Source organism: Oenanthe melanoleuca, chromosome 12 (assembly GCF_029582105.1).
Source record: "Oenanthe melanoleuca isolate GR-GAL-2019-014 chromosome 12, OMel1.0, whole genome shotgun sequence".
Lineage (NCBI taxonomy): Eukaryota > Metazoa > Chordata > Aves > Passeriformes > Muscicapidae > Oenanthe > Oenanthe melanoleuca.
Window position 1 is genome coordinate 10,471,804 of NC_079346.1, and position 11,451 is coordinate 10,483,254.

Sequence of the window (11,451 nt, forward strand, 5' to 3'; positions counted from 1 at the left end):
AAGAGACTACAAAAATGGGAAGCTCAAACGACCATCAGCTGCTGAAATTTGCAAAAACTCTCCAAACACAAATTAACCTTCAGTCAGGAGATAAAAGACTAGCTGCAGAAATTGGAAGTTGTTAAAAAATGCTATAAATGTCTGAAAAATCAGAGCAGCAGAAGCAGGAAAATAAGCAGTACATAGGCAGAATCTTACTCTTAGCCAGGTAACACCTTTTCCTTCCCTCCAGAGAAGAGGAGGTTCTCTTTTGCATTGTCTGTGTTTTCACTTTCTGCCTTTATTGTAGTGCACATTCTCCAAAATTGCTTTAGTTAAATTTAGACCTCACTGATGCTCCAGAGAACAGAAGTTATTAGCTTGCTGGAGGTAGAAGACATGTAGATAGATCCTCACCATGCCAAGCTTAAATTTAATGCAAACCTTTCCAAAGTCCATCATTTCACACTTCAATATTACTTTCTATAGGGATCCCTTAAATGTTTAATATTTTAATGGTTTCACTAAGTAATCCTCTCACTGGAGAAATACACTTGGTTTTATAGTAGAGGGTAACAGACAAAGAGGAGCCAAATCGTAGGGAAAAGGAGGGATGTTCTGGCCTGAGACTATAGAATAACAGACCACTAAATTTAAAGTCTCCACATACCAACACTTTTTTTTCAGGAGAAAGTCTAGAAGAGTGTCTCAAGCTCACACAGCAAGAATGAGTGGGATACAAGGCACAAGGACTGAAGCTATTTAAATCCCCCTGTCAATAGTTTGCAACATTTGGTAATAAATCATTAAGCCTCAAACCTAAAAATACATCTTTCCATTTGTATCAACATATTTAAAAGGCAGCTTTATTCAATTAGTGAAAGAATTAGCTGTCAATTAGTGAGAGCAATCAAAAACAACTGCATTGCAGCTTCCAGCCCAAGACACTCCCACTCTTGCTAACCTAGTTAGGACCCTACCTGGTTCTGCAGGCACTAAGGGCAAGTCTGGGTGTTTGACATACAGTCTGTGAATGCTCTGCAAGAGCCAAACCAGCAAATCATGTTCACAAGGAGGTTCTGCCCCTACAACTGATGTCACCCACACTATAGGTAGAAATGAAGATTCTAATAACTTAATGCATCACTTATCTTCTAAAGAAAACATTAAAGAAAGTATTAAAAAGGTGCATTTCAAAAACACATATAGATACCTGCTGCTAACAACTGCAACATCACTGAAAATCAAACTGAATGGGTTTTTTTTCCTTGTTTTCCACTATTATTTGCAGTCTCCATACTTTCAGATTTGAATCCATGCTTCCTGCCTCACTGATAAACTTCAATCAAGAAGTATTTACAGAAAATAAAAAGCCAGGAAACACCAAACTTTATGTGTTAGTCATGTCTCCTCCCAGAACCAACCTATTTTCTACACACAGGTTTACAACTTTAGAAAGGGAAGGGTTCAGCTCAGTGTGCTGTGCTTCAGCTGTAGAGCCAGCAGGATCAAATAAACCATCCCTGAGGTGAGCAGTTTCCAAACCATAATGCAAAGCCCATGGAGACAATACCTTTCATTACATCAACTCAAATAAACAGGGAGGAAAAAAAAGGGCAAGTTTTGACAATAGAGACCTGACCTCAAAACCAGCAGTGTCACCTCACTGATGGCTCCACGCTGTCACAGTTCCAACAATCACCACTCTACTGCTGGGCCTCATCCGGCCACTACAGCCTGTCACAATGGTAGGAGATTACACACAGCAAAACCCCAGCTAATCTAGGAATGCTTACCTATGGCTAATCAGCCAGGATGAAGCTGATCCCCAGCTTATCACAAAGTAAATGAAAGCCTTAACAAACTAAACCATGTTCAGCACAGTTTCTCAAACCATCTTCAATGCCAGCTCAGCTGCATCTACAGCTGACACTGATCAACAACAGTAGGCAATTCAAAGCAAAAAAAAAAAAAACAAAAAAAAAACAAACCGACAAGATTCACTTAAACCTTCATCAATTGCCAGAAAAATAAAGGAAAATTTCCACAAATAGGTTGATTAGATCATTCCTCCATCCCTACAAAGTGAAAAAGATCTGATCACTCCCTAACACCAAAATTCTCCTCTATTGCACCAATCTATGACCTGGCTGTTTATGCTGTTTTCAGCAATTTTAAGCAGTTTCACCTCCACATTCTTTGAAATGGAGAAGAAAAGATACCAGTTAAAATGTCAGCAGCCCAATATACACTAAATCAAGGGTGGAAATGTCCAAAGTACACCACAGCAAAGCCCAAGAGTCCAGAATGCCACATTCACAAGGTGACAGCGTTATCAAAACCCACTGCTTGATCAAAGGCATTCCCAGTCATGCATTCTTCCTTCATACCATCTTTTCTGAATCAGGAAGAGGAGATGAGAGGCTCTGAAAAACAAAGAGATTATATCTGGGCAAGAAATCATCTGAAGGAATTCAACAGCCTATGGTCAATAGGAGCATCCTGAAACAAATCCAAATCCTTGTATTTTTTTTCATGCCCATTTGAGCCCATTTCATGCTAGTCACAACAGTCCAATGCTGGAACCACCAGAAAGCAAAGGTTGCAATCCAATGCCTGCCAGTGAGCAGACATGATCAGAAACACTGGGAATAGCAAGTCATCCATCATGGACAGCTGGATAAACTTTCCAGAAATTACAAATTCTCTGCCCAGTCTGTTTTCATGCAGCAACCAGTGCCCATCAGTCTTGCCTGAAACAGCTGGTCATAGTGCAAAGTCTGTCCTACCATCACCCCATTTGTGAACTCATTCTTTCAAAGTGAGAAGGAAGATGACGACTTTTGGTCAATAACTCTGACAAAGCCATTTTCCCTGGGGTATTAAACAGGGAGATAAGAACTTCAGGGCTTTGCACAAATCATATTAGTTCAATGCTCAAATCCGGGTAATGCTTCTTTTCAAAGTATTAATTTCATTTATTCTATTTGCTCTCCCTGTGTTTCTGATAACACAAGTGCACATGGCCTCTAAATGAGATCCTCCTATTTTATAAGTTATAATCCTCCCTTTTGTAGAGTAGTAATGAGATGTCTTCGCTTAATCGCGTTTATTTTCCCCCCCTCCCAGCTTCTGCTTTTATCCATTCCCACTCCACATTGATTTGTCTTAAAGGTTTCAGTGGAAACCATCAGGCAGAGAGTCACTGGCTCCAACAGGGTCCTGATGCATGCTGCACATGCTGCTCAACCTTCAGAGATTACAAAAGCAAAGAGGAAAAAGAGCAGCTTTGTTTGCAAAGTTTCCTTTATTGGTAGGAAGGAGGAAAAAAAAGAAACCCAAAAGAACTAAGAAGGTAAGAGAAGACGTTTTGATTAATTGGAAATGAAAAAGGAAAGACTTCTCACATAGGGGAATAGTGAGACTATTCTCAGCATAGGCAAGCAATTAAATAACTTGACTGACAACTCTGCAAGTTCCTCATGCTAGAAATAGAAAAGGATTTAAAGATAGCTGTGTTAATTCTTGGGTATTTCACATGAGACTTAAGGCATGGCACCAGCATTAGTTAAACACCCTAGGCCTTGCTCTGAAATACTGCATGTATAATCCTTGTTGTGTTGTAAATACCCACAGCATTAAATTATTCAAAGAGTCCACTCAGCACCATGATCCTGCAGTGCTGCACAAACAAACAACAAAACATTTTATCTCTAACACAAATTGAGCAGAGTTCTTCTACAGCAGCTTAGCAGACTACTTCCATTTGAGCCAGTGCCCAAGGTTAATCAAAAAGCCATATTCACTCAAAGAGGAAAGTGAATGCTGCACTATTACTTACAGAGCTCTTTTGCTTCTTAAACTAAAGCTGTAAGGAGTTTTACTCAAAACCTTAAGGTTTCTAGAAGCTAAGTACCTTCTTCAAAGTCATTAAAAGAAAAAGAAAGATCAAGACAAAAATGTAGAACAGGACCCAGGTACTTAACTCTAAATCCCTCTTGAAACCAGTATACTTCAAGGAGAAAAAATTAGCAAAACAAAACATACAAACCACTATAAAACAACAAAAAGTTTTAATCTGCACTCTGCCCCATAAACAATCAAGTAACTGGCCCCAGAAGCTGACAGCAAGTTCCATATCAAAGGTTAATTCTAGTCCTCTCTCTCTTTGTCTGCACTATATAATAACACTGAAGTCCTTATAGTAATATTTCCAATAATAAAAGTCAGTGAGTGAAAGCCATAAAGAGCAGATTAAATGAAAGTAACGTTCAGCACAATCACAATGAAATCACTTCAAAATACAGCTATGGTACTCAGATTTATACAAGTGGTATAGTTACAGAAGAATGTTCCAGCACTGCTGCAGACAACAGTACAAGAAAGTGCTACTAATCACTGAACTAATGACATGTTAAGGCCTAGAAGTTTCTCCCTTCTAAATACATGCAGATAACTTCCATTGCTGTCTGCACCTGGATTACCACTAGGCTCCTTGAGTTCCACTATCTTCTACCTGAAAGAGAAGATTGACACAAGACAGGGACAAGCAGCTCATATCCAGTATTTTCCCCATTCACTGGGGCTAAAAAAACAGAAGAGCAAGAAACACTCAAGCCCTGTTCATAATAAAGGAGGATAACACTAGAAGACAAAGGACAGACATGGTTTGAGTAGGATTGAGTCAATACAATAAGGTAACCATACCCAAAAGGAAACTGTATCTGATAAAAAGCAAGTCTGATAGGGATCCAAATAATTTAAGTCTGGCCAAAACAGTTCCTGTTTAGGATGATATCTAGAAGCTGACAAACAATAGCTATGCCCTCATCTTTGCAAGGACAGACTAGACTATCTCATTTTTCAAGTATCCTAAATTTATGACTGATCAAGATACAGTTAAAGAGCATTCAACATATAGAAAAAAAAACCCAAACCTCATAGGATTCTTTACTTAAATCAAACTAACATTGGTTAAGCTACATATCAGTAGGATGAAAGAACCACAATAAAGACTATCCATATTCCAGTCTGTCCTTTCCCCAAACCATCCTTTCACAGTATGCACCAGCCAAGGAGAATTCTCTTGGTCTAGTTGTCTCAATAAAGTTTTAACAGCACAGTCTAAACAAGGGCAGTTTGATCTCACTGTGGCAAGCACAGTCACACCCTGACACCACTGCAGCTCAGGAAAAAGTGGCAGCTCCAGTAAGACCCTGCACTGACTACAGACAGTACACCATTGCCACAGGAATAGCAGTATGTAAAACAAAACAATATAAATAGTATCATGTGAATATTAAGCACCAATGACAATCCCAGTGTACTGCAGTGATTGATAGAAGCCTTTAGCTCTACTCAGTCTCATCTCATTGTACTTCTGCTTCCAGCATTGCTCTTCTCAGCACTGGTATGACAGCAACCCAATGGGTCACCTCAACAACACCAAGGTGCCTGACTAATAGTAAAAGCTGCAGCAAGAAGTCCCCAAAAGTAAGTCTGCCAGCTGGGCTAGAACAAGTTAGTCTGGGAGTCAGTGGTGTGTCCAAAAGAGGGTTTATGCTTCGTGGGCCTTAAAAATCAATCCTTCCTCAAAAGATTACAGTACTTGACAGTTTTATAACAGTTCTTCTGTTGCCAGATTTATAAAAGACTCAAACAAATAAAGATATTATTACTTTTTATTAATTTGTGTACATGCACAATTATACCCTAGGAAAAAAAAAAACAGAGCAAAGTCTCAGGATACATCAGGTCAGGAGAATGTGACCCTGCATATACTGAAACATTTATTTCATACACTTAAGAGTTCAAAAGAGCCCTCTGTAGCTAGACAAGGGCCACATATACACATACCACACTCCCTGCCATGGGAAAGCTGTCCAGCACAGCCACTGCTCATGCCTTGGCAGTACAGAGTGACATGCTGCAGGTGGAGCTTGCAGCTGCACTGTGAGCCAAATGTGAAGTGATGAGTGAGGTGAGGAGCATTTCAGCCTAAACCCAAGGTTCTAAGTTCATCACACAAGTGACATTAAATGAATCCCCTCAGGCAGAGCCATTTTAGCCTGCTCAGGTTGGACACATAGCAGGGGGTTTGTTACTCACCACCTGGGCTGTTTTCTGCCTCTCCTCAATAATGCAGTTCCTTTGCTTGGCCTCACAGGCTGCTTCCCTTTCTTTTTTGGCTAGCCAGAGCAACTCCTCTTGGACCAGTGCCTGCTCTTCCACATACCTGTAGGAGCATCAAAAGCAGAGAGAAGGTCATCAGCAGACTTCTGGCAACAGGGTCATGGTTTGTCACAGAGTACCCCTGCTTAGAGCCAAAACACAAGTCCAGAATCTATTTGATAAAAATCTGATCACAATCTCATCATCAGCAAGAATTCAAAAGCCCAACGAACTTTAAATATGACCTGCAATTTCAGTGAGGTACAACTTTGGCAACAACAGCAGACACAGCACCATATAAATGTATATTTCAGTTATATTTAGCTCCATTAAGTACTTAATTATCACCTGAAAACACTGAAAATTGGAAGCAGTTAGCCAGACAAATAGACACTGCTTTGGAAAAGATCAAGGGACATACAACAATAAAAGGAGTCAGCCTGGCTGACAATGCTGCTCTTTAGCTTTTACACAGGAAAGAAAAATCACACAAAATGCATGCAGCAACAGCACTAAGAGAAGCAGCCCTTAACTGAAAAAGGCTTCAAAGGGGATCCTCAGGCATTAAAACATAATCATAGAATATAATCACAGAATTGTTACGGTTGGAAAAGATCAAGTCAACCATTAACTCAACGCCACCATGTTCATCACTAAACCATGTCCCCAGCTGCCACATCCATAAGCCTTTTGAATACTTCCAGGAATGGTGATTCCACCACTTCCCTGGGCAGCCTGTTCCAATGCCTAACCACCTTTTCAGTGAAGACATTTTCCCTCATACCCAGCCTAAATCTCCCCTGGCACAACTTGAGGCTATTTCCTCTTGTCCTGTCACTCGTTAGCTGGGACAAGAGACTGATCCCCACCTTACAATCTCCTTTCAGGTGTTGTAGAGCCATAAGTTCCACACCCCCACCCCTGAGCCTCCTCTTCTTCAGGCTAAACACCCCCAGCCAGTCCCAAGGAGCCTTGTGCTCCAGCCCCTTCCCCAGCTCCATTTCCCTTCTCTGGACACACTGCAGCCCCTCAATGTCTTTTGTGTAGTGAGGGGCCCAAAACTGAACCCAGGGTTTGAGCTGTGGCCTCAACGGTGCCCAGCACAGGAGGACAATCACTGCCCTGGTCCTGCTGGCCACACCATTGCTGACACAGCCAGGGTGCCACTGGGCACACCTGTGCTGGCTCATGTTCAGCCAGCGTCAAACAGACACTCATCATGCTCAGACTGAAGCCAAACTCAGACATATGCATACACAGATATATTCCCAAATGAGCTAAACTATTGTCTTTTTCAAGAGCTTCATCTCACCTCCTGTAGAGTTCATGCTCTGCAGCAGAGTCACTTGCCTTTGGTGGCTGAATTCCTAGGAAACAGAAGAGAAACTTGTGACAACTAGTAGTACTACAAATGTAGTCCTCCACCACAACATAAATGATTTCAGGAGAATTTCATATTTTTCATCAAAAGAAAAAAAAAATGTCAAGAAAATTTAATTTTCATGGACAGAGTTTGAATTTATGAAATAGAGACACCAACAGCATAATTTTCAGCCAGCCACAATGATTAAACCATGCTACAGAAAACTTCCATGTGAGGATATTAAGTCCTCAAACACTTATATATACTGAAATATAAGCATGGTTGTAGATCTACTTTCCATTTCCCTCCTCTAGTCCCAGTAAGTCTTCCTCTTGACTTCCTTCTCTCCTTGTAGTTACAAGGGATTCTACAAGTAAAGATGAAATTATTTAATGGAGTTCAGTCCATCCATAAAGCTAAATCTACATTCAGGAAAGACACAGGCTGACAGCAAACAAATCCCTAAAAGTAAAGGCCTAGTTCCCCAACTTCATTTTAGCCAGGATGTCTTAAACAAATCCACACTGCTGATATCTATCAACAAAGCCTATTTGAGAACCAATAGAAATCAAATCGTTTTCTGACCTGAAAAGAAAGACAAGTTGAGAAACCAAATTTTTATCATCCACTTAGCCAGCTGTGCTTAGACTGGTTATCCTTCCCCATGAGATTCTTTGCAAAGAGTAAAAAGCAGTACTTCTCTCACCCATGCACCATATACACCCTGCATATGTAAAGCAGGCAACAAGGCAGCTTGCCAGAAAAAAACCCAAAATATTTCTGCCTTGTTTATTGCATATCTGAAATGCTAGAAATGTTCACAGAGTGATACAGACTAACTAAAGAGCTCCTCTCACAATGAGGTAGCACTGAAAAACACCAGCATCCTCTGTGACATGCAGTGGCAGCAGCACCCCGACAGTACCTGTAGGTTTGGGTTTCACTCCTGCAGCCAGTGAAGATGGAGCTGTGCCATCGGATGCACGGGGAGATGGATGGATGTCCCTTTTCCTTACAGAGCACCCCCTCATTCGGTTCACTACATCTTCAGTGAGCTGAAACACAGAACCAGGGAAGACATGAGCCAAGTCAGTTTCTGGTGTGTATTTCACTGTGAATCTCCCTGTTTGTTACTTTCCATGATGCTACAGAAGTATTGCCAGTAACTCACTGCAATGGCCCTTCAATCCAGGTGGTCAGCACTTGTATGTTGATTGACATTTTTATAACCCATACCCTATCAGTCAGTGACACAACCTCCAATCAACTGCCTGACCCTAAAAACTCCACTAGACAATCTTCCACAAACAAAGGTGGAGAGCACCCCCAAACAAGACAACCTTTTGTATAGGGACAAATTCACCAGAAGTGGAAGGAAAGCAATTAAGCAGGTTTTAAGTCCATCTTTTCCTCTTCTTGCTCCATGCTAGCTAACCCAGCTCAGCATGGCAGATGTGTTACAAGCCATATGACAGAAAACAGCCACGCAGACCTCCCACTCACATAAGACTGCAAACATTTTTGCAAACTTCATTTTCACTCCCTGACATGGATTCAAACCCATGAAAAAGAAAGAAAAGTTAACTTGAAGTTTTCTGGCAATTCAGTCCAAAAGGCTTGTCACAGGGTTAAAACTTGGGTTAAAATTGACCCCTTCCTCCTGCCAAGGTCAGAGGGTCTGGCTGAAGAACAAAATAAAATGAGGCTGCTCCCCCACCTAGACTTACCACAGTAAGAAACATATTTTCAGCTATACCACTACTACCCAACTTAACAGCATTTTTAGTACCTTCATCTTACATTGTTATCGTGCCCAATTCCTGATTTTAAAGACACAAATCCTTGTCTATATCCTGTAAAGAGAAATTAGCCAAAGACAATTTTACCTCCATCAAATACTTTAATAAGGAGATAGGCAGAACCTTAGCTAACTTTTGTCAAATAATTAGCCAAAATGGGATGAAAAATAAGCAGCCACAGCAAAACACACACTGGCAGGTTCTAGGGGGAAATCACATCAACGTATCAAGAAGCAAGAGCAATGAAAATGATGGTAGTAGTAAAAAACCCCAAAACTAACATCTAAAAAAAAAAGGAAAATATTAATGAGAAAAAAAAATCCTCGTCAGTGTCAGCACCACCTCTCCATGGTTTGTTTCCACAACACGCTCCTGTCAATTTCGGAGCGCAGGCCAAGCAAGCAGCAGTGTCCCAGTGTCCCTGCACAAACCCCGTCTGTTCCCACACGCCCGCACCGCGGCGTTCCGCCCCGGCAACAAGGGCACAGCTGTCTCCTCCTGGATGCCCTCAGCATCAAACTGCTTGCTGAGCACAAGGCAGGGGCAAACCGAGGTCATTCAGCAGCCAGGAGGGTTGAGAGCAGAGTTTGGAAGTGAAAATAAAGAGTTGGTGTGCTCGGACACAGCCGTGCCCAGGCCCCCAGACCCCTCTCCCACCACTCACACTCGCTCCATCACTTCTCCAACCCCTTATTCCTTCAGCTTTCCATGTTTCTCTCCCCTCCTTGCTTCTCCCACTGCACCTCATTCCCCTGAGCTCCCGGCCAGACCCTTCCCCAGCCCAGCTCCCTCCGCCCCCGGCCCTCGCAGCCTCCAACGCCCGGCCCGCCTCACCCTGATGCCCTGCAGCACCCGGATTTGCTCCCGCTCGTCCAGCCCGAAGGACACCTTCCTGCCGCCGTGGCTGCTCGCGCTGCTGCCCATAGCGGCCGTGCCCCTCTCCCGCACCGGCTGCCCGCAGCGCCTCTGCCCTGGCAGCACCTGCCAATATACCCGCTCCGCATTGGCGGCGGCCGCGGGGCGGCCAATAGCGCGGCGCGGTGCTGGCGGCCGGGCGCGGTGCACGCTGGGGGCTGTAGTCTGTGCCGGGGAAACGCCTCCGGGAGAGCGGAGAGTCCCGCTCCTGTCCCGGCGAGCCCGCCCTCCACACCGCCCCTGTCAGCGAACGCGGCATCAAAACTGTCCGTGCCATTTCCACTGCCACACGTCCAGCTCACGGGGTTTCCGCAAGCTGGGGAAGGATGACCTCCCGTCAGACAGAGCAGCTGCGCTGGGAGCAGAATTCAGAATGCACCTGCGCTCCTTCCAGCCGCTCTGATACAGCTGATACAGCCCCCGCTGTCCGGCATGGCTGAGCAACAGCCTAAACCAAAGGAATGAGATAATGCAGCACAGAGGCAGCTGGACCAAGAAATAACAGCTTTGGAGAATCTTCTTCCAACAAGCTTTCTGTATTCCCAGAAATACAGGCCAGTTGGTATCAACATCTACTTATCTCCTCAGCACACTACACTCCTCACTAGTGCACGGGAGCAGTTTTAACTCTGTAATGCTATTCCTCTACTACAGTTAATGTGGTAACCAGAGCTTTGGCCCAGCATTAAGGGAGTATCTGGGACTCAGCACCCCTTAAACCCCCCTGGATATCCAGGCCTCTTCCAGAGCACATTCCTGGAAGCAGCGATTTTTAACCTTGTATGCTGGAGAGCTGGCCCATTGCTCGAGCTCTCAAGACAATGGCACTGCACACCATGAACTGTCTGCAGCCCAGGAACACTATACCCAGCCAGGCAAGAGCACAGGAGAGGCTAAAGCTCCCTCCCAGAACACACTCACCTGCCTCCTGCTCGATTCTTACCTGGCACTTGCTCACTTAATTTAACAGCAACCAACTCTTGTACTGAAAGAGTCCATGAACACATACTCCTTATTCACCTCTTCTGTCCTCTGAGGGTTTCACAGGCCTGCACCCTTGCTCTTTCAGACTGGCGAGTTCTCAACTGTGCAATTACTCCTCCAGAAGTCCTTCCATAACTGTGATCATTCCTGTCATCCTTCTCTAGGTCTTTTCCAGGTGTACACTCCCAGCTAGGTGGCAGACATCACCTGCAAAGATCCAGGAAGGAGAGCTGGCAAAGG

General features: G+C 43.5%; 1 protein-coding gene across 1 annotated transcript in view; it reads right to left on the reverse strand.

The window, feature by feature from the left end:
- Window positions 1-10,317, reverse strand: part of CHCHD6 (coiled-coil-helix-coiled-coil-helix domain containing 6) — a 108,041-nt gene extending 97,724 nt beyond the window's left edge. The window contains exons 1-4 of the mRNA XM_056501730.1: window positions 10,147-10,317; window positions 8,439-8,568; window positions 7,463-7,517; window positions 6,088-6,214 (exon numbers count right to left, since the gene is read on the reverse strand). Coding sequence (XP_056357705.1) covers window positions 6,088-6,214; window positions 7,463-7,517; window positions 8,439-8,568; window positions 10,147-10,236 — 402 coding nt within the window. The 5' untranslated portion in view covers window positions 10,237-10,317. The remainder of the gene's footprint in view (window positions 1-6,087; window positions 6,215-7,462; window positions 7,518-8,438; window positions 8,569-10,146) is intronic.
- Between the last annotated feature and the right edge of the window lie 1,134 nt (window positions 10,318-11,451).